Raw genomic sequence first — 22401 nt, forward strand, 5'->3', positions numbered from 1 at the left:
CAAGAACGATCTCCCTAATAATCCTGTTTACATGGTCACATCTGAAAGCAGGCTACCTGATGGCACTCTAATAAATGCAGGAAATAAACGATCTACCACAGCGACCATGTTATTTTTGGAAGTATATCTGATTTTGAGTTCGGACATATAAAGTTTGTAGGTGAAAAGTACTTCAAAGACTCATACACGGGTTCCAAACTCACTCCACTCATGCTAGAGGCTCATTTGACTGCAAATATATGATAGAACGCTCCAATAGGATCTCGCTAGCTCGTGCTTGGCTCTGCCAACTTCCTCTTTGTTCCGGTCACTATGATTAATTTGCTCCCATTGGAAACGACAGGCCGTGGTCTATCTTGGGTTAGTTCTAAAAATCTTTGTTAACACGGCGTCACTCCATTTGAACTCCTCCTCCACATTTACTGGATTGGTTGAACAGTGCAGAAGACAATCTCCCTAGAAAGTTTTTTCTTCTCGTCATCATCAGTATTTAGTGTATTTAGTTTCAGGCGTTTCTTTTACGCCTGCTACGTTTTAGGTTAGGGATGATGAAACTGCTGCCAGCGATAACCACACTTTGAGCTCGGGCTCAGACACCACACGGCCATTTTCGAGTGAGTTTCATATTAACGGTCTCCGGCTGTGTGCTTTCCCCCTCTTATTGCATTTTTGAGGATCAACTTTAATCAAGAACAGAAGCGTATAGGAGCAAAGTAAGTGTTTGCGTGTAGGGGAGCACACAACACAGTTCATTTACTTTATATTACACAACGGGTGAGTCTCATCCCGGATGCAGATTGGTTAAAACCGCTTTCCAGCCTCTGTCTATTCCACAAATTACCACCTATGACGTTGAAATGCCTACGGCCTCTTCGATTTGACTGGGTAATCAATTGTCACATCAACCAAGCTAGACAATTTGTGAACTTTGTCTCCAGTGTAAAACGCATCTAGACATTATCCCATTTTAGACTAGTGTTGATAATTCGTTTTACTTGAGACAGGAGACCAAGTGGAGACATAGGACGAGGTGGATAATTTTATAATAAGGCAGGTTTATTCAAGTGTAAAAATATTATGCAAAGCGTGCAGCACGGCTCTTTCTATCTGATCCGTATGGGGTCGTCAGGAAAAGAGAGAGTTTCCACAGTAGTACAGTTTTATATATAGACAACAAGCAAAGTAGGTTGATCTGCGAGTCTGGCCTTCCGATTGGACGATCTGGGTCTTGGGTAGTCCTGTACAGGCCTGGTGTCCACGTTCCATTGGTTCCTGAGGTAGTTCTTTGTCTGGAGCTCCAACCCTGAGTTGTGTGTGTCTGAGTGATTGTCATGGGGGAGGGGAGTTGTGGGTGTCGTGCATTTGTCCAATGAGTCCAGCTTATGTCCAATATAAAAGGGAGTGTGTATATTGTGTCAACCATAGCTAATGTTGAGAAGTTGTTAAAACAAGTTACCAATATCTAATACAATTCCTTACACTAGCACTTGGCTTAAAATAGCGGAGATTTGTATAAATCTTGCTGACTGTCTCTCTGACATTTACAACATTGTTTCAGTATTGAAATTCTTTCTCCAGTTGTATAGTTACGCAATAAGGCTCGGGGGTGTGTGGTATATGGACAATATACCACGGCTAAGGGCTGTTCTTAGAGTGCCTGGATACAGCCCTTAGCCGTGGTATATTGGCCATATACCACAACCCCCCTGCGGTGCCTTATTGCTATTATAAACTGGTTACCAAAGTAATTAGAGCACTACAAATAAATATTTTGTCATACCTGTGGTGTACGGTCTGATATACCACAGCTGTCAGCCAATCAGCATTCAGGACTCGAACCACCCAGTTTAGAATTGCATATATTCCTTTCTTATTGCACACACACACACACACACACACACACACACACACACACACACACACACACACACACACACACACACACACACACACACACACACACACACACACAGTAGGCTACAGCGCTTCTAAGTGTTGGCCTAACAAATGTTGTCGAATGTTTAATTGGCATGACACGGAGTAAAAGGAAAACCGGTATCAGATTTCAGGCTAACAAATTCAGGCTACATTGGTAAAATATTTACTCTGTTTATTTGCGAAGGCCTATGTGGCCAATAACACATCAAACTCAAGTGGGACATTTCCACTAGGCTGTTCCATTTAGACTAAAGTGAATGTTGTTTCTGTGGATGCACGATGCAGTGCTACAGGATCTCCCATTAGAGCCCAGGTCAAGTATTGGTAGCTGCCAATGGCCCTCTGTTTAAATCAAACATTATTTAAAGTTCATTTTAAAACACAACACACTTTACAGTAAAAAAAACAAAAACATTAAGGAGATAGAAGAAAAATGTTATGTATGATGGCTGTGATGTCACTAGTGTTATTAGTGTGTCCAGGTTGAGTGATTTTATTGACGGGTGCCTTTCAGGTTCTCCACACTCTCTTGCTTTGACCACCATGTGACAGAAAGAAAACAGAGCCGAGCATAACAGTATGCCAGTGGAAGGGAGGACAGTAGCAGGTGACAATTCAGTTGTAGCCATTCTGTTACAGATTTGGTAACAGAATGACACATTTTAATCATTTAATAAATCACAAACCAAGTTATCAGTAAGAACACTAACAATACTGGACAAAAATATAAACGCAACATGTAAAGTGTTGGTCCCATGTTTCATGAGCGGAATTAAAAATCCCAGAAATGGTTTCAAATTTGTTTACAGCCCTATTAGTGAGCATTTCACCTTCTCCTTTGCCAAGATAATCCATCCACCTGACAAGTGTGGCATATCAAGAAGCTAATTAAGCAGCATGATCATTACAAAGGTGCACTTTGTGCTGGGGACAATAAAAGGCCACTCTAAAATGTGCAGTTTTGTCACACAACACAATGCCACAGATGTCTCAAGTTGAGGGAGCTTGCCATTGGCATGCTGACTGCAGGAATGTCCACCAGAGCTGTTGCCAGAGAATTGAATGTTCATTTCTCTACCATAAGCCGCCTCCAACGTCGTTTTAGAGAAGTTGGTAGTACGTCCAACCGCCCTCACAACTGCAGACAATGTGTAACCACGCCAGCCCAGGACCGCCACATCTGGCTTCTTCACCTGTGGGATGGTCTGAGACCAGCTACCTGGAGAGCTGATGAAACTGTGGGTTTGCACAACAGAAAGAATTTATGAACAAACTGTCTCAGGGAAACTCATCTGCATGCTTTTTGTTCTCACTAGGGTCTTGACCTGACTACAGTTCGGTGTCGTAACCAACTTCATTGGGCAAATGCTCACCTTCGATGGCCACTGGCATGCTGGAGAAGTGTGCTCTTCACAGCTGAATCCCGGTTTCAACTGTACCGGGCAGATGGCAGACTGCATGTATGGCATCGTGTGGGCAAGCAGTTTGTTGATGTCAACGTTGTGAACAGAGTGCCTCGTGGGGGTGGGGTTATGGTATGGGCAGGCATAAACTACGGACAATGAACACAATTGCATTTTATCGATTGCAATTTGAATGCACAGAGATACCGTGACGAGACCCTGAGGCCCATTGTCGTGCCATTCATCCGCTGCCATCGCTTTATGTTTCAGCATGCTAATTAGAGGTCGACCGATTAATCGGAATGGCCGATTAATCGGGGCCGATTTCAAGTTTTCATAACAATCGGAAATCGTTTTCTTTTTTTTTACACCTTTATTTAATCTTTATTTAACTAGGCAAGTCAGTTAAGAACACATTCTTATTTTCAATGACGGCCTAGGAACGTTGGGGCAGAACGACAGATTTTTAACCTTGTCAGCTCGGGGGATCCAATCTTGCAACCTTACGGTTAACTAGTCCAATGCTCTAACACCTGATTACATTGCACTCCACGAGGAGCCTGCCTGTTAGCGAATGCAGTAAGCTAAGGTAAGTTGCTAGCTAGCATTAAACTTATCTTATAAAAAACAATCAATCAATGACTGTCATTGCTCCAATGTGTACTTAACCATAAACATCAATGCCTTTCTTAAAATCAATACACAAGTATATATTTTTAAACCTGCATATTTAGCTAAAAGAAATCCAGGTTAGCAGGCAATATTAACCAGGTGAAATTGTGTCATTTCTCTTGCGTTCATTGCACGCAGAGTCAGGGTATATGCAACAGTTTGGGCCGCCTGGCTCTTTGCGAACTAATTTGCCAGAATTTTACGTAATTATGACAACATTGAAGGTTGTGCAATGTAACAGGAATATTTAGACTCATGGAATGCCACCCGTTAGATAAAATACAGAACGGAATAAACGTTTTGTTTTCGAGGTGATAGTTTCCGGATTAGTCAAAGGTATATGGTTTAGAGAGAAATAGTCGACGCGTTATAATTCCTGTAATAACTTGCGGCTGAACTTGAAAGGGGTTCCTTTGTTATTTTACCGTTCATGTCTTCCATAGAGAATGTCTTGATCTACTTCAAATAAGGTCTGTGTTTCGTGCAGGCTTAAACCGCCTCGACGTTTTGATACCCGTGTAAATCTCACTAGGATAAGGTAACGTTTGTCAACATATTTTCATAAATCCACTCTACAATTTTTTTTTATCTTCGCTTATATTTAGCCAATATTGATCAGAGTTACCTTGTCCTATGGATATCTACACAGTTATAAAATTGGCACGGTGATGTAAGCCTACACGAAACACAGACCTTATTCTAAGTGAATCTAAAAATATCCTATGGAATAAATGAAGGAACCGCTTTTCAGATTTTGCTAGGTGTCATGGGAATTATGACTCGCACTTTGGTCGTCAATTCTTACCATGCCCATTATTAAAATAGGATTTCCTGCATATAGAAATTAAAGTTTTTGTTTTCAACATTCATCACAGGTAACTTAAACTCTATTTTTATTCAAACAGTTGAGAGTATTTGTCTCCTAAGCAGACTCTTCAGTATCATTGTCACTTCAGAGCTGTGTGCGTGTGTATTTATGTATTATATTAAGTTAAAATAAGTGTTCATTGTTCATTCAGTATTGTTGCAATTGTCATTATTACAAAAATGTGTGTGTGTGTATGATATATATTTTTTAAAAATCTTCAAAAAAATACTGATTAATCGGTATCGGCTTTTTTGTCCTCCAATAATCGGTATCGGCATTGAAAAATCATAATCGGTCGACCTCTAATGCTAATGCACGGCCCCATGTTGGAAGGATCTGTACACAATTCCCTAAAAATGTCCTAGTTCTTCCATGGCCTGCATACTCACCAGACATGTCACCCATTGAGCATGTTTGGGATGCTCTTGGTCGACGTGTACGACAGTGTGTTCCACTTCATGCCAATTGAAGAGCCAATATCCAGCAACTTCGCACAGCCATTGAAGAGCCAATATCCAGCAACTTCGCACAGCTATTGAAGTGGAATGGGACAACATCCACAGGCCACAATCAACAGCCTGATCAACTCTATGTGAAGGAGATGTCTCGCGCTGCGTGAGGCAAATGGTCACACCAGATACTGACTGGTTTTCTGATCCACGCCCCTACCTATTTTGTAAGGTATCTGTGTCCAACAGATGCATATCTGTATTCCCAGTCACGTGAAATACTGATTTCCTTATATGAGCTGTAACTCAGTAAAATCTTTGAAATTGTTGCATGTTGCGTTTTATGATTAGTGTAACTGGTATTAGCTTTAAAAATATTTTCTATGTGTTTTTTTTTTTGTAACAGAATGACAAGGCACTAGGCAATATTTCTTACATTTACAGAAGGCAAAACTAAATATAAATGTTTTAGTTGGCAGGGGTCTTCAACATTATTGCGCAATACCTTTTTTTGAGACTTTTTCAGCTAGATGTTTTTGAAGACCCCTTTTCCATCTGTTTGACCAGAAATCAAAGCTTTTAATTATTCCACATTTTTACGATGGAAATATGTACATATGCCTTCATTTCTTAAAAAAATAATAATAATTGTCTCTTGGCTGCCAGTAATGTTTTTTGGCCAAGGTCTTGATTTTCAGAGTTTGGATGTGTAACTTGGTTGGGTAATAGAAGATATGGGAATCATTAAGCTCTCCCCCCCCTGTCATTTCCTATCTGTCAGTCAATGGTGGTTTTGGTCAATGTCTCAGTCTCATGTAACCAGACAAGGATGTCTCTGAATATTGAGGGAAGCACCCCTTACCTCTCTGAGGGGTTAAATGCGGAAGACACATTTCCGTTCTACAACTGACTAGGTATCACCCTTTACTAGCTGTAAAGTCTGACATAAGAGATTGGTCTATGGCTAAAAGGTTTGTTGACATCGAGTATGGAGGATGCATTAAAAACTGCATCCTATTTCCTACATCGTGCACTACTTTTGACCAGAGCCGTATGGAACCCTTGTCAAAAGTAATACACTATATAGTAAATAGGGTGACATTTGGGATAAAGAATAACACTTTTTCTTCCCAGATGTGGATAGTCAATGCCATGCAGCACAAAGAGAATCAGTGAAATGGCTTCGGCCCGTGACGTTTGTTTACATGCTGTGCTTCACATCGAGACTCGCGTGATGGCTGTCATGGCACAAGGTTCAGGAGCAGATTCCGGCTCAGGTTGGCTCTGTGGTATGAGTCAGACATCTTTGTTGTCTTGCAGGGATGACTAGGACTCGCGCGCACATTATTGCTCCACTGTCGCTGCAATAGAGTGTGTGGGTCCTATTCATGTCCCTATTCGTTTTCCTTAGCCTAGAACGACCCCCCTAAAGCACAGCACAAACTCATTCCACAGAGGGCTGAGCGTCTGCTGGTTTTAGCTTTTCCCTTGGTCTTCATTTGAATTAAAGTCACTAATTAGTAAGGAACTCCCCACACCTGGTTGTCTAGGGTTTAATTGAAAGGGAAAAAAACAAAAATCTGCAGACACTAGGCCCTCCATGGGATAAGTTTGACACCTTAAAGGGATGTGTATTTGACTGTCTGTAGGAGGCATAGCCATGGTAGCTGCGTAGCCAGGCCAGAATCAGACCGGTATGTGTCTCTGTGTGCAGGGGCCATGGCCTTCCTGGGGACAGCAGTGCGGAAGGTGGCTAGCTGCCGTCCGGCCCTCTCCCCCCTGTGCCGCTCTGCCACCACCTCCCGTCGCTACAGCTCCAGTTCAGAGCCCACCACGGAGAAGAGCGTCCCCTACGAGAACGTACTCAAGGTCTGTGTGATGGTTTTTGTGTCATCCTCTATGGTTATGTCCGAAATGGCACCCTAATCCTTAGTCCCTATCGGCCCTGGTTAAAAGTAGTGCATTATACACCCGAGTATAGCAAACATTAGGAATTCCTTCTTAAAATTGATTTGCACCCCCCCTTTTACCCTCAGAACAGCCTCAATTTGTCGGGGCATAGACTCTACAAGGTGTCGAAAGCGTTCCACAGGGATGCTGGCCCATGTTGACTCCAATGCTTCCCACAGTTGTGTCAAGGCTGGATGTTCTTTGGGTGGTGGACCATTCTTGATACACACGGTGAAAGAACGGCTAGCAGGAGCTCGTCTGAGCGGTTGGCTTCTGAGCCCTCACCTGCTTTGTCCAGTACTTAGTGCTGATTCAGACCCTCTACAGCAGCGTTTCCCAAACTCGGTCCTGGGGACCCCAAGGCGTACACTTCTTGGTTTTTGCCCTAGCATTACACAGCTGATTTTAATATAATCAAAGCTTAATTTTTTTAATTTAAAATGTATTTTACCTTTATTTAACTAGGAAAGTCGGGTAAGAACAAATTCTTATTTTCAATGATGGCCTAGGAACAGTGGGTTAACTGCCTTGTTCAGGGGCAGAACGACAGATTTGTACCTTGTCAGCTCGGGGATTTGAACTTGCAACCTTTCAATGCTTTAACCACTAGGCTACGCTGCCGCCCCTTGAGTTGATTAGTTGAATCAGCTGTGTAGTGCTTCCCTTTGTGTCCCCAGGTCCAAGTTTGGGAAACGCTGCTCCACGGGATGTTTTTCTTCCTTTTCTTCCTGACCACCACAAATTAGGCACACACACACACTTCGGGTATTTACGATGGGTCTTGTAATAACTTGGGATCTTACTTGTTGTGGTTATTTCGATGTTCGCAACAACATTGACATTCGTGTTACCGTCGACAAAAATAAGTCCTCAGAAACCGTACTCTTTTCGGACGATGATAACACTCTGACCTGAGTGGGCGGCGCAGTGTCCAGATGCACATTTCCAAGCGCTCTGATTGGTTTGGAATGGCAGCGCTATGATTGTTGAGTGACCACTAAGTTAGACTGAGCAGCCAAACTAACAGCATTGCAGTTCTTCACAAACCGGTGCACCTACTTACCGTACCCCGTTCAAAGGCACTTCATTCTTTTAAAAAGAAAGGAGGACCAAGGCACTCTTCATATAATTAATTAAAATGCCTTTATTTGTCTGGCATGTTCAATAGAAACAAAGTTTTAAAAATCCGACGCGTTTCGGCCGCATGGCCTTCGTCAGGGATAAAGGCATTTTTAATTAATTATATGACGAGTGCCTTGGTCCTCCTTTCTTTTTGATGACCAATTCACCCCTTTTACCAAAGAGCACCTTCTATCTACTAAAAATCTACTATTGTGTACCTTAGTAGCGCCTCCCTTCCTCCTCTTTCAGGCACTTAATTATTTTGTCTTGCCCATTTGAATGGCACACATACACAGTCCCTGTCTCGATAGTCTCAAGGCTTAAAAATCCTGTAACCTGTCTCCTCCCCTTCATCAACACCGATTGAAGTGGATTTAACGAGAGACATCTATAAGGGAGCACCTTGTCAGTCTGTCATGGAAAGAGCTGGTGTTCTTAAGGTTTTCTGTACTCGGTGTATCGCGTTTTATTTATGTACATTGCAAGGCCGTCGTTGTAAATAAGTATTTGTTCTTAATTGACTGGCCTGGTTAAATAAATACATAGGTTAAAGGAGGACCACAATGGTAATGTCTCAAACTTATTTGTGTTTACAGCTTCTGCCCCAAGCATTAGACTCCTGAACATCTAATCAAATGGCTACCCAGACTATTTGCATTGCCCCCCCCCCTCCCTTCTATGCTGATGCTACTCTGTTATTATCTATGCGTAGCCCCTACCTACATGTACATATTACCTCAACTAACCGGTGCCCCCATACATTGACTCTGTACCGGTACCCCCTGTATATAGCCTCGCTGTTGTTATTTTACTGCTCCTCTTTAATTATTTGTTTTGTTCATTTTTTACTTAACACTTATTTTTCATAGAACTGCGTTGTGGGTTAAGGGCTTGTAAGTAAGCATTTCACTGTAAGGTCTACACTTGTTGTTTTCAGTGCAAGTGCCAAATAACAATCTGTTGCCTGTTAAAAAATATATATTTTTCATATAAAGAAAAAATCTAATAAATGTAGTTTTACTATGTGTGCCTTTAAAAAAAAAACGATTATATTTAAACAAATCTCATGGTAGGTGGAGGAGGGTGGCAGTGGGCCTACCAAGCCCCTTCCCAAGTCAGCAGAGGCTGTGGTAATCGGAGGGGGAAGCCTGGGATGCCAGACAGTCTACCACCTAGCCAAGATGGGCATGACCAACGTGGTGCTGCTGGAGAGAGACAGACTGACCGCCGGAACCACCTGGCACACAGCAGGTAGGTAGTACCCACCTAACCACCCAGAAGCCTATCCAGGCTGTGGCTTTTGCTACTATGGATTCATTAATGTGTAGGGTTGTTTTGTAAATGGATCTGTCATGTATATCAGTGTTTTTTTAGCCCTGGTCCTGGGGACCCAAAGGGTTATGTGGAAGATGCATTCAAGGTGATGTCACATTAAATGCCGATAGGAAAATAAATGCATTATGATGACCACAAGGATGTACCCTTACCATGCTTACAGATTTTCTCCCCCCCCCCTTTTGGTTACTTGACCTAAATTGCATTCTCTATGAAAATGACCATAGAGCATGATTTATAGCCTCTGGGGAGGTGGTGACAGGGGCATTCTTATGACATTGCCAGCTGAAAATTTGAGCTCAATTTCCAAAAAGACAAGTTCTGTAGCTTTCGTAGGATATGCCACCGATATTGACGCACTGCGGACCCGGGACTGGGTCCAAAACAACCACGCAGTTGAACAGGTTTTAAAGGAGAAAAATATAACTTCTGGGTTTGTTAAAGGGGAGTCTAATTGGCCGGAAAACAAATGTACTTACATATTAGTCCCCCCCCCTCGCTCTGTCTGTCTTCGTCTTTCTCTTTCTCTCCCTTTTGGTCTCTTTTTCTCTCTCCTGCTCCCTCACTAATCGTCACTGTCTCTTGTGGTGTCTCTGTCCCAGGTCTGCTGTGGCAGCTGAGGCCCAGTGATGTGGAGGTGGAGCTGCTAGCCCACACCAGACAGGTGATCAGCCATGACCTGGAGCAGGAGACCGGTCTAGAGACGGGCTGGATCCAGAACGGAGGCCTCTTCATCGCATCCAACAAGCAGAGGCTGGACGAGTACAAACGCCTCATGTCGGTATGCTCATACAGGACCAGACTACACTGGACTGGGGTCTTAGGTTAGACTGGTTGGGGTAGAGGTGTCTCTCTCTAACAAGCAGAGGCTGGACGAGTACAAACGCCTCACGTTGGTACCTATTGTAGACTGGGCCCTGCTGCTCCAGAATAGACTGGACTCAACGGAGTAAACTTATTGGGGTAGAGGCTGGGTACTGTACCTATGGGCCTTACTGGTCTAGGCTAGACCTACCCCTCCAGCGAATTCAGTAAATAGGCCAGCGGTAACTTTGTGGGTGTGAGATGAAATGCCCAGTTTGATTTTATTAGGATCCCCTTTAGTCGATGCCAATGGCGACAGCTAGTCTTACTTGGGTCCAACATATAACGAAAAGACATTCGACAAAATACTTTACAATTTGCATGGGGAGAGGTGTTGTGCCATGAGGGGTTGCTTTATTTGTAATTTGAAACCAGGTTTGCTGTTCACTTGCACTCATGGCCCTGTAAAATACTGTAGGTTTCCTTGAATTTGTTCTGGACCTGGGGACTGTGAAAAGACCCTTGGTGGCATGTCTGGTGGGGTAAAGTGTGTGTAAGTTGACTATGCGAACAGTTTAGAATTTCCAACACTTTTGTTAATGTTTCTTTTAAAAACAAAGTGACACAGTCTTTCCTCAACTCTTAGCCAAGAGAGACTGGCACGCATAGAATTAATATTAGCCCGCTGATTACAATGAAGAGCAAGATGTGCCGCTCTGTTCTGGGCCAGCTGCAGCTTAACTAGGTCTTTACTTGCAGCACTGGACCATATGACCGTTTTTGATAATTGCACAAATGATCTAGAACTCAAATCACACAACTCCCATATGGGGCAGGGGGAGACAAGTTAGCAAATATAGAGGATTTATGAAATGTAATATTGCGGTGTCAACATTTCAGTCTTTGAGCTAGGGCAATTCCATGGTAATAGAATTATGCTGAGACTTAGATTTCACTTTTATAATGTGAACAAAAAAAATGATTGCAAAGCTGGTCCTACTCAGTCTCCTTTTCAGTTGGAATAGTTTTCATAGTATTCTATTGTTTCCAGTATTTGTCTTATATTATCTCCAATGTATCGTCCATGTAAAAAGTATTGTCTGATTTAGGATGATTAATATCCGGCAATACCTTTTTTTAAATTCTATGCATTTTGCTAGGTTTTTGGCATCACAGCACGGAAGTGTAAGGGCTCTCCAGTTTTGTAGGTGGACTGGATCTTTATATTTACCATCTGGGTCCTGTTGCAGTAATGGTGAAATCAGACCTTCTTGCTGAGTACCTGATAGTCTACCATTTTAAGAGAGTGGTTAAAACATGTTAATAACAGACCTTTTTGAGTGGAATTGCCCACAGTGTGAATAACCTGTATTTAATAGAGGTTCCATGCAAAATGGAAGTGTGGTGCTGTCTCACGAGGATGATGTCATTTATTGTTCTTCTCTCCAGTTGGGGAAGGTGTACGGTATCGAGTCCCACGTCCTGTCCCCCGCTGAGACCAAAGACCTGTACCCTCTGATGAACGTAGATGACCTCTATGGCACGCTGTACGTCCCCAAGGATGGCACCATGGACCCCGCTGGCACCTGTACCACCCTGTCCAGGGCAGCCACTGCCCGTGGTGCCACGGTAAAGATAACACTCACGGATGCATGCATACACGGGCTCATGGTCTTGTGATGATTAAGCCTTGCCTGCGACTTCAGAATCAGTGTCAGCCTCAGCCCATGAGGGGAATCTCCTATTGGGCTAACGGTTAAGATGTTGGTTTCTCCCATGGGAGACCAGCGTGACACGCACGCACACAAGTTACTTAAGCATTACATGGCTTGAGTATTGAGTTATTTGCTTAATTATTCTCTTCCCACTTGTGTACTATTAAAGATGGAAACATTATCTTGACACCGGCGTACAGTTGCACCTTAATAGTCAGTAAAAGACATTGAGTGGGCTATAAACCTGCAGTTCCTTAAGGTAACAATGTTTTTTCTAGACCGCTCAGGAGCAGAGCAGGCTAGTTTCTGACCAGTTTATCTGTGTTTTGTAGTGTAGGGAGATCGGTGAACCCTGAGCATCAACTCTGTAGGGTCCAGTCCACTGTTCCATATTCTCTTTCCTGCTATTAGTGATACTAATGAATATTAAGACAGTAAAACTTTTAGATGGCCAGCGATAGATACCAAACTATGGCACTTTATACTCTGTTGGCACTACTGTTGGCATTGCTCCTGTAACACCCACTCACCTACTCTCAATGGCACAAAAAGCTCCTGAAGAATTCATCGCTATGCCATTATGGTTTTACCATATAACTACTATGTGATTGTATGTTATAACCAATGTTCCCTCTAAGCTGTGGATGTAGCTCCCAAGAGACTGCCATGCAGAAGAAAAATCAGTCCATGCAGAGAAGCACGAGATTGAACTTCACTCAACTTTCTAGAGTTTTCCCCGTTAGTTAACACTATCAACGTGTCCCTTTACTGTGGGAATTGTGATCGAATCAATGCAATATTTGCCACTTTCAATGCAACATACCAAAACGAACTATGCAAGAGATTTTGTTGTAGGCAGAGCGTATCGGTGTAGGATTCTATTGTATTGACAAGCAATACTCAGGCCCGTACTATACACAGACCGGTGCGCCATAACCAATCTGAGCTGCAGTAGGCCTATATGCAAATAGACCATTGCCATATATGGATTCGTGCCATTCACTTTAAACTGGACTATTTTACAGCATGAGCTGTCGTGATTATTATGCATTTGTTTTGAGATCAAAGCGAGAGCAGCATGTGGCCACGTGTGCTCATTTTACATTCTTTGCTAGTTAATGATTTAGTAGCCCAGTTATTGATCATTTGTAGTCAGCAATGTGGGAGTGATTGCTTCCTACAAGAGCACCAAACGTGTAGATTTCTAGCCATCTCTGAAAAGCTAGTCTGGTAAATACCTTTATTGTATCTTGAAAGGGCAGTGTTTTATTTTGAGACGGGCTTGAATAAGCGAAGTACCCAGTAGGCAGAGGGTAGCATAATTTGTATGATTCTCTGTAATAATGGTACGGAAATAATAATGAATTGTGGTTTCTTGCATCAAACAACACAACAAAATGTTCAGTCACCTCTTTGTCTGATAAACTGGTGAATGTCAAGCCCTGCATGTTTTCTTTCCAAAAGGCTCATGGAATGTAGGCCTACATTGAACCCCATACATGGCTGCTAATGTAGGCTGAATGATAGAACCGCTCTTTCCATGTTAAAATGTTATGGGGTACATTTTCTCCATTTGGTTTTTATGGTAGGCCACTCTGGTAGGCCTACATTATGATCAAGTAGCCGACATGGCCACTGTTAAAACAGTCAATTAAAGCGGTTACAGCCTCATTGTTCAAAGTGAACGCGTGCCTGAAGATGCACAGAAATGTCACAAGATTCAAATTCAGCAGACCGGAGCATTGGTTATAACGTAATGGATCGTACCTGGCTCCACCAGGGGGCTAAAGGGGGATTAGCCCCCTCAGTTCAAACTTTTGCCCCCTTAAATTGTAGTTCTATATCCCTATATAAAAATGGCAAAAAAGTTCAAATGATTGAGTGACAGGTTGGCGCAAAACAACAAAAATCTCCGCTGTGTCAGCACAATGGACAGAGCGTTCCGCAGTGTGTGTGTAGGGGGGCTATGGAAAGCCACTGGGGTGGTTATGCATGATTCCTTTGGGTTGCCATAAAAGTGGGAGGCGAAATGAGTAACGTGCTACGCCTCCGCCTGTAATATTTGATTTATATTTATAAGGGCGGGGTCAAACTCTCTCCTTCCTGCTCCTCTGCTGTTCTATGGCACTATGGCCGGTGCTCTGCAGGAGCGTCTGACCTATGATGGGATGTGTAAGGTTTTCATCCCGACATTGACTGACAATGAATTGATTATGACTGAGCTCCCTTCGGTGCCTGTAGAGAAGGTGCGCTGTGTCTCTTTCCCAATGCTTGGAGAGAAAATGACTCCACCGCAAATGCCCCTGGGTGTGGAACTTGTCACTGCTGGGGGGGGGGGGGGGTGGAATGTGCCATTCTCGGTTGGAATGTGCCATTCTGCCCCGCTGATACATGTCTATTAGTTTGGATAGTGTGGGTAGAAATACTGAACAGTAAGGATTTCAGTTGAAGGGAAAATGACCACTGCTACGTTCTGACAATGTTTGAGGTTACTGCTCACGCGTGAAGAATGTGTCTCGGGCGTAGTTAATAATGTCGAGACCAGAAGAAGGCGAGGGGTATGTGGTGAAGAAGCGCTATAGGCACGTCTCTCGCCACTATTGGGCACCGACTCCTGCCAATTTGTTTCATCGTGTCAATTTTTATCAATGCCCCGTGAAATATACACTGAACAAAAATATACACGCAGTTGCAGCTCATATGGAAATCGGTCAGTTGAAAGAAATTCATTAGGCCTTAATCTATGGATTTCACATGACTGGGAATACAGATATTTAAAAAAAGGTGGGGGCGTGGATCAGAACCAGTCAGTATCTGGTGTGACCACCATTTTTCTCCTTCGCATAGAGTTGATTAGGCTGTTGATTGTGGCCTGTGGAATGTTGTTCCACTCGTCTTCAGTGGCTGTGCGAAGTTGCTGGATATTGACGGGTGGGAAAACGCTGTCGTACACGTCGATCCAGAGCATCCCAAACATGCTTATGTAACAGTATAACTTTAAACCGTCCCCTCGCCCCGACACAGCTCACACGACACCATACACGCTGTCTGCCAGGTACAGTTGAAACCGGAATTCATCCCTGAAGAGCACACTTGCACACAGCGTGCCAGTGGCCATCGAAGGTAAGCATTTACGACGCCGAACTGTAGTCGGGTCAAGACCCTGGTGAGGACAACAAGCATGCAGATGAGCTTCCCTGAGATGTTTTCGGATTGTTTATGCAGAAATTCTTTCAATTGTGCAAACCCAGTTTCATCAGCTCTCCGGGTGGCTGGTCTTAGACCATCCCACAGGTGAAGAAGCCGGATGTGGAGGTCCTGGGCTGTTGTGGTTACAGATGGTCGGTGGTTGTGAGGCCGGTTAGATGTACTGCCAAATTCTCTAAAACGCCTTTGGAGGCAGCCTATGGTAGTGAAATAAAAATGTAATTATCTGGCAACAGCTCTGGTGGACATTCCTGTACGCCGTATGCCAATTGCATGCTCCCTCAAAACTTGAGACATCTGTGGCGTTGTGTGACACAACTGCACATTTTAGAGTGGCCTTTTGTCCCCAGCACAAGGTGCACCTGTGTAATGATCATGCTGTTTAACCAGCTTTTTGACATGCCACACCTGTCAGGTGGATGGATTATCATAGCAAAGGATTAGTGCTCACTAACAGATGTAAACAATTGTGCACAGAATGTGAGAAATGTTTTTTTGGGGGGGGGGGGGGACCAACACTTTACATGTTGCGTTTCATATTTTTGTTCAGTGTATATATTTGTCAATATCACCGTCATCTTTGAAACGCCAGCGCTGTGAAAATAAATCCAACACTCATTTCCACCTCTACCTGCCTGCCTGCCTCCTGATTTAATCTTTGTCCTTACAACTGCTAGAAGGCCCCTATTTTATGCTGACACAGCGCAGCGGAGATACATTAGGCTACAGATTCCACGCCAACCTGTCACTTCAAAAGCACTCAATGAACTTTTGTTTATTGTGGTATGGCGTGATATAAGCAGAAGTCAATATAATTCCAATTCAAGAACCCCCCCCCCCCAGAATTGTGCCCCCTCACCGATTTTCAACTGCCCCTTTAGTCACTATCCTGGCTCCGGGTCTGGTAAGGCTTGTTTCTGGGCAAGTCACACAGCCAGAAAAAACTCCTGGCGATAGCCATGAGTATTATAACTATAGATACGTATGGGTACACAGTACATGGGGTTGTCTTTCACCTCATCTCTGATTGGCTCGCTCTCCTGTCAGGTGATAGAGAACTGTCCAGTGACGGGGATCCAGGTGAGCACAGACGACATGGGAGTGAAGAGGGTCAAGGCTGTGGAGACCTTCCACGGAACCATCCAGACCCCCGTGGTCGTAAACTGTGCAGGTTAGTCAGTCGTCTATCACAGTGATTCCCAACTTCTTTTTATGATAACTGTACCCCAGATTACATTTTGCTCTGTCTGGAGAACCCACAAAGTACCCCCACCCTTGTGCATTTGACCCGTAGGCCTATGTTCTGGCCTCCTATTTAAGCATCTGGACGCTATTCAAGATGACTGAACCATTACAAAAATCCCTTAACAAGAAATAGAGTTGATTTGGACGGATCATTGATGAGTAGTTTATTTAGGATGCAAGGTGATTTGTAGATTAGTCGGACTGCAATGTTGAGCTTAAGCACACACTCTCTCTATTTGCCCTGTCAGGAGTGTGGGCCTCTAAGCTGGGTGAGATGGCTGGAGTCAAGGTGCCACTCATCGCCATGCACCATGCCTACGTCGTGACAGAGAGGATCGAGGGCATCCAGGTATGTCCGTAGGCACTCGCGTTGCACGCATGCTGCACACACACAGAAACACACACAGCACCATGCAGACATGGTGATCGAGGGCATCCAAGGAAAAAGAAGAGCCTGTCTTTACCATTGTGTAGTAATAGTATTAATTTATTGATCCTGACTTGGGAAACTGATTTATCACCACAAACATATGCACTGTCAGAGGGTAAGTCCAGGTGACACGTGCTATTTGACTGGAACTTTGATCTGCAATATTATCCAGCTTGCTCATGCATGTCGTACTGCTGACTAGAGGGCCAGCTGAGGCTCCAGTCTGCTCTCGGTTGTCACTATCTGGCCAAGCTGCAAAGCTGGTTGGTTCTAAAATGTATCTTTTTAAAATGTTCAACCTAACCTTAACCCCAACCACACTGCTAACCTTATGCCTAGCCCTAACCTTAAAGTAAGACAAGTTTTTTTTAGTTTTCATAAATTTGTTACGATATAGCCAATTTTAACTTTGCAGCTTAGCCTTATAGTGTGAACCAGTCCTTTCCTCTCTCCCACCACCAGGTCTCCCCAGCAGGGGGCACTGTGACACTGCAGGCCCCTGTCTTACTACTTCCCTTCAGTGTAGAGCAGGTATTCCCAAACTGGGGTATGCGTACCCCCAGTACATTAGTGTCTAGTTTGAGAAACAGGCGCCTCACAATTCCTCAACTGGCAGCTTCATTAAATAGTACCCGCAAAACACCAGTCTCAACAGTGAAGAGGTGACTCCGGGATGCTGGCCTTCTAGGCAGAGTTGCAAAGAAAAGGCCATATCTCAGACTGGCCGACAAAAATAAATTATTAAGATGGGCAAAGAATACAGACACTGGACAGAGGAACTCTGCCTAGAAGGCCAGCATCCCAGAGTCGCCTTTTCACTGTTGACAATGAGACTGTTTTTTTGCGGGGACTATTTGTCACGAACCGGCTCATAGTCCGTAACAGAAAGGGAGACAACGTGGAGATTAGTTAATAAAGATTTTGTTATTCCTTAAATAAACTAAATACAATTAACAATGGTGTGTGTAATCAGTAGTGTAAGTGAGTGGTTGCGTGCATAAATGTGATAATGAGGGGTGTTCAAAAAGGTGCCAAAGCAAAGAAACGGCCACAAAAATGCCACAACCAAAATCTATAAGTGTGTTTGCATGGAGAGAGTTTCCTCAATGAATGGGGAAGTGGTGTATTTATCCTGGGATACACCCGGGCCCAGGTGTGTCCCATGTCGCTGACGACCCTCCCAGCTCCGCCCGCCGACATCCTAATAAGGAAAACCAGAGCAAAGAGAAAGAATACGGCAGACAGAGTGGGAGGGTTTTCACCCCCCCCTCCCCCCCATAAAACCGGGGACCAACAAGGACCGCGGAACACCATACCAGTCACACAAACAAATTGACCCACCCTCTGCGTCCCAAATCGATGAGGGGGTACATGTTCACACTTCCACTTGTCCCAGCCAACCTCGTCCTCCCCAGACCTCAGCAAACTTTGTGCACAGGAAGCAACCTATCAGAGAAAAGAAGAAAACGAGACCAGAAGGGAACAGACAGGAGCGACAGAACAGGACAAAACCAAACAATGGTCAGTCACATAGACATTCAGGAACAGGACAAAACCAAACAATGGTCAGTCACACAGACATTCGGTAACAGGACAAAACCAAACAATGGTCAGTCACGTAGACATTCAGGAACAGGACAAAACCAAACAATGGTCAGTCACATAGACATTCAGGAACAGGACAAAACCAAACAATGGTCAGTCACGTAGACATTCAGGAACAGGACAAAACCAAACAATGGTCAGTCACACAGACATTCGGTAACAGGACAAAACCAAACAATGGTCAGTCACGTAGACATTCAGGAACAGGACAAAACCAAACAATGGTCAGTCACGTAGACATTCGGTAACAGGACAAAACCAAACAATGGTCAGTCACGTAGACATTCAGGAGCAGGACAAAACCAAACAATGGTCAGTCACACAGACATTCAGGAACAGGACAAAACCAAACAATGGTCAGTCACACAGACATTCAGGAACAGGACAAAACCAAACAATGGTCAGTCACGTAGACATTCAGTAACAGGACAAAACCAAACAATGGTCAGTCACACAGACATTCGGTAACAGGACAAAACCAAACAATGGTCAGTCACGTAGACATTCAGGAACAGGACAAAACCAAACAATGGTCAGTCACACAGACATTCAGGAACAGGACAAAACCAAACAATGGTCAGTCACACAGACATTCAGGAACAGGACAAAACCAAACAATGGTCAGTCACACAGACATTCAGGAACAGGACAAAACCAAACAATGGTCAGTCACACAGACATTCAGGAACAGGACAAAACCAAACAATGGTCAGTCACACAGACATTCAGGAACAGGACAAAACCAAACAATGGTCAGTCACACAGACATTCAGGAACAGGACAAAACCAAACAATGGTCAGTCACGTAGACATTCAGGAACAGGACAAAACCAAACAATGGTCAGTCACGTAGACATTCAGGAACAGGACAAAACCAAACAATGGTCAGTCACGTAGACATTCAGGAACAGGACAAAACCAAACAATGGTCAGTCACGTAGACATTCAGGAACAGGACAAAACCAAACAATGGTCAGTCACACAGACATTCAGGAACAGGACAAAACCAAACAATGGTCAGTCACACAGACATTCAGGAACAGGACAAAACCAAACAATGGTCAGTCACGTAGACATTCAGGAACAGGACAAAACCAAACAATGGTCAGTCACACAGACATTCAGGAACAGGACAAAACCAAACAATGGTCAGTCACACAGACATTCAGGAACAGGACAAAACCAAACAATGGTCAGTCACACAGACATTCAGGAACAGGACAAAACCAAACAATGGTCAGTCACGTAGACATTCGGTAACAGGACAAAACCAAACAATGGTCAGTCACACAGACATTCGGTAACAGGACAAAACCAAACAATGGTCAGTCACACAGACATTCAGGAACAGGACAAAACCAAACAATGGTCAGTCACACAGACATTCAGGAACAGGACAATACCAAACAATGGTCAGTCACACAGACATTCAGGAACAGGACAATACCAAACAATGGTCAGTCACACAGACATTCAGGAACAGGACAATACCAAACAATGGTCAGTCACACAGACATTCAGGAACAGGACAATACCAAACAATGGTCAGTCACACAGACATTCAGGAACAGGACAATACCAAACAATGGTCAGTCACACAGACATTCAGGAACAGGACAAAACCAAACAATGGTCAGTCACGTAGACATTCAGGAACAGGACAATACCAAACAATGGTCAGTCACGTAGACATTCAGGAACAGGACAATACCAAACAATGGTCAGTCACACAGACATTCAGGAACAGGACAATACCAAACAATGGTCAGTCACACAGACATTCAGGAACAGGACAATACCAAACAATGGTCAGTCACACAGACATTCAGGAACAGGACAATACCAAACAATGGTCAGTCACACAGACATTCAGGAACAGGACAATACCAAACAATGGTCAGTCACACAGACATTCAGGAACAGGACAAAACCAAACAATGGTCAGTCACGTAGACATTCAGGAACAGGACAAAACCAAACAATGGTCAGTCACGTAGACATTCAGGAACAGGACAATACCAAACAATGGTCAGTCACACAGACATTCAGGAACAGGACAATACCAAACAATGGTCAGTCACGTAGACATTCAGGAACAGGACAAAACCAAACAATGGTCAGTCACGTAGACATTCGGTAACAGGACAAAACCAAACAATGGTCAGTCACGTAGACATTCGGTAACAGGACAATACCAAACAATGGTCAGTCACGTAGACATTCAGGAACAGGACAATACCAAACAATGGTCAGTCACGTAGACATTCAGGAACAGGACAATACCAAACAATGGTCAGTCACGTAGACATTCAGGAACAGGACAAAACCAAACAATGGTCAGTCACGTAGACATTCAGGAACAGTACAATACCAAACAATGGTCAGTCACGTAGACATTCAGGAGCAGGACAAAACCAAACAATGGTCAGTCACGTAGACATTCAGGAACAGGACAAAACCAAACAATGGTCAGTCACGTAGACATTCAGGAACAGGACAATACCAAACAATGGTCAGTCACGTAGACATTCAGGAACAGGACAATACCAAACAATGGTCAGTCACGTAGACATTCAGGAACAGGACAAAACCAAACAATGGTCAGTCACGTAGACATTCAGGAACAGGACAATACCAAACAATGGTCAGTCACGTAGACATTCAGGAACAGGACAAAACCAAACAATGGTCAGTCACGTAGACATTCGGTAACAGGACAAAACCAAACAATGGTCAGTCACGTAGACATTCGGTAACAGGACAAAACCAAACAATGGTCAGTCACACAGACATTCAGGAACAGGGTGAACAAGAGAGCGTGTCAGCAACAATCTCCAACGAAAATAACATCTCAGGGTCCTTCTCATAACATTTTGGCAACATCAACACAATCTTTCTTTTGACGTTTATCACTAATTTCAATATTGTGGTGTTAAGCGATCTTCAACAGCTGTTCTTTAGTCCATCATTCGAACAGTTCCTCTGATGGAAAGCGAATGAACTCGTCTACATTAGACACCATAGTCAGAAGTAAATACTTAAAAAATTATCGCTCTTCCCTTCTGCTGAGCACACCAGACCGGACCACAACAAGAGAAATGACAATCACACTGGGCACCACAGAAGAGAGATGAGATCTATATGGAGCTTCCCCAAAACCTACAGTAACTCAACCCTCGTCTTCGTGTGGATATGCGGTGGGTAATTACGCACTATAGCCCGCTGGCAAGGAAGAAAAAAAAAAACCACATCGCTAAGCCTAACAGGGGAAAAAGAAAGGCTATAGCTCCGGGTAGCAAGTGGCACTACCCTATCCAATTCTCCCACTGAGGTACACAGCAGATTGTATTCACCTCAGGCCGATGTCCCAACAGCGAGTAGAGCAAGAGTTTCCAGCCTGGGCAGGGGCCTGAAAACGAACCAATGTACTCTCTCCAACGCAGCACACAACCAACTATCCACCGCAGTGGCCATGGAGAGAGTCTCCTCAATGAATGGGGAAGTGGTGCATTTATCCTGGGACACACCCGGGCCCTGGTGTGTCCCATGTCGTTGACGACCCTCTTATCTCCGCCCGCCGACATACTAATAAGGAAAACGAGCAAAGAGAGAGAATACAGCAGACAGAGTGGGAGGGTCGTCACATATTTAATGAAGC

General features: G+C 43.8%; 1 protein-coding gene across 2 annotated transcripts in view; it reads left to right on the forward strand.

Moving 5' to 3' along the window:
- The first annotated feature begins 438 nt into the window (after positions 1-438).
- The window catches only part of sardh (sarcosine dehydrogenase), a 97183-nt gene continuing 75220 nt past the window's right edge, over positions 439-22401 (forward strand). The window contains exons 1-7 of one of the 2 annotated variants that reach the window (XM_038971019.1): positions 439-713; positions 7045-7199; positions 9476-9653; positions 10340-10518; positions 11991-12170; positions 16511-16634; positions 16957-17057. In XM_038971019.1, the coding sequence (XP_038826947.1) occupies positions 7050-7199; positions 9476-9653; positions 10340-10518; positions 11991-12170; positions 16511-16634; positions 16957-17057 (912 nt within the window). In that variant the 5' untranslated portion in view covers positions 439-713; positions 7045-7049. The remainder of the gene's footprint in view (positions 714-7044; positions 7200-9475; positions 9654-10339; positions 10519-11990; positions 12171-16510; positions 16635-16956; positions 17058-22401) is intronic. The other variant, XM_038971020.1, reaches the window with a different exon arrangement.

Source organism: Salvelinus namaycush, chromosome 31, assembly GCF_016432855.1.
Source record: "Salvelinus namaycush isolate Seneca chromosome 31, SaNama_1.0, whole genome shotgun sequence".
NCBI lineage: Eukaryota > Metazoa > Chordata > Actinopteri > Salmoniformes > Salmonidae > Salvelinus > Salvelinus namaycush.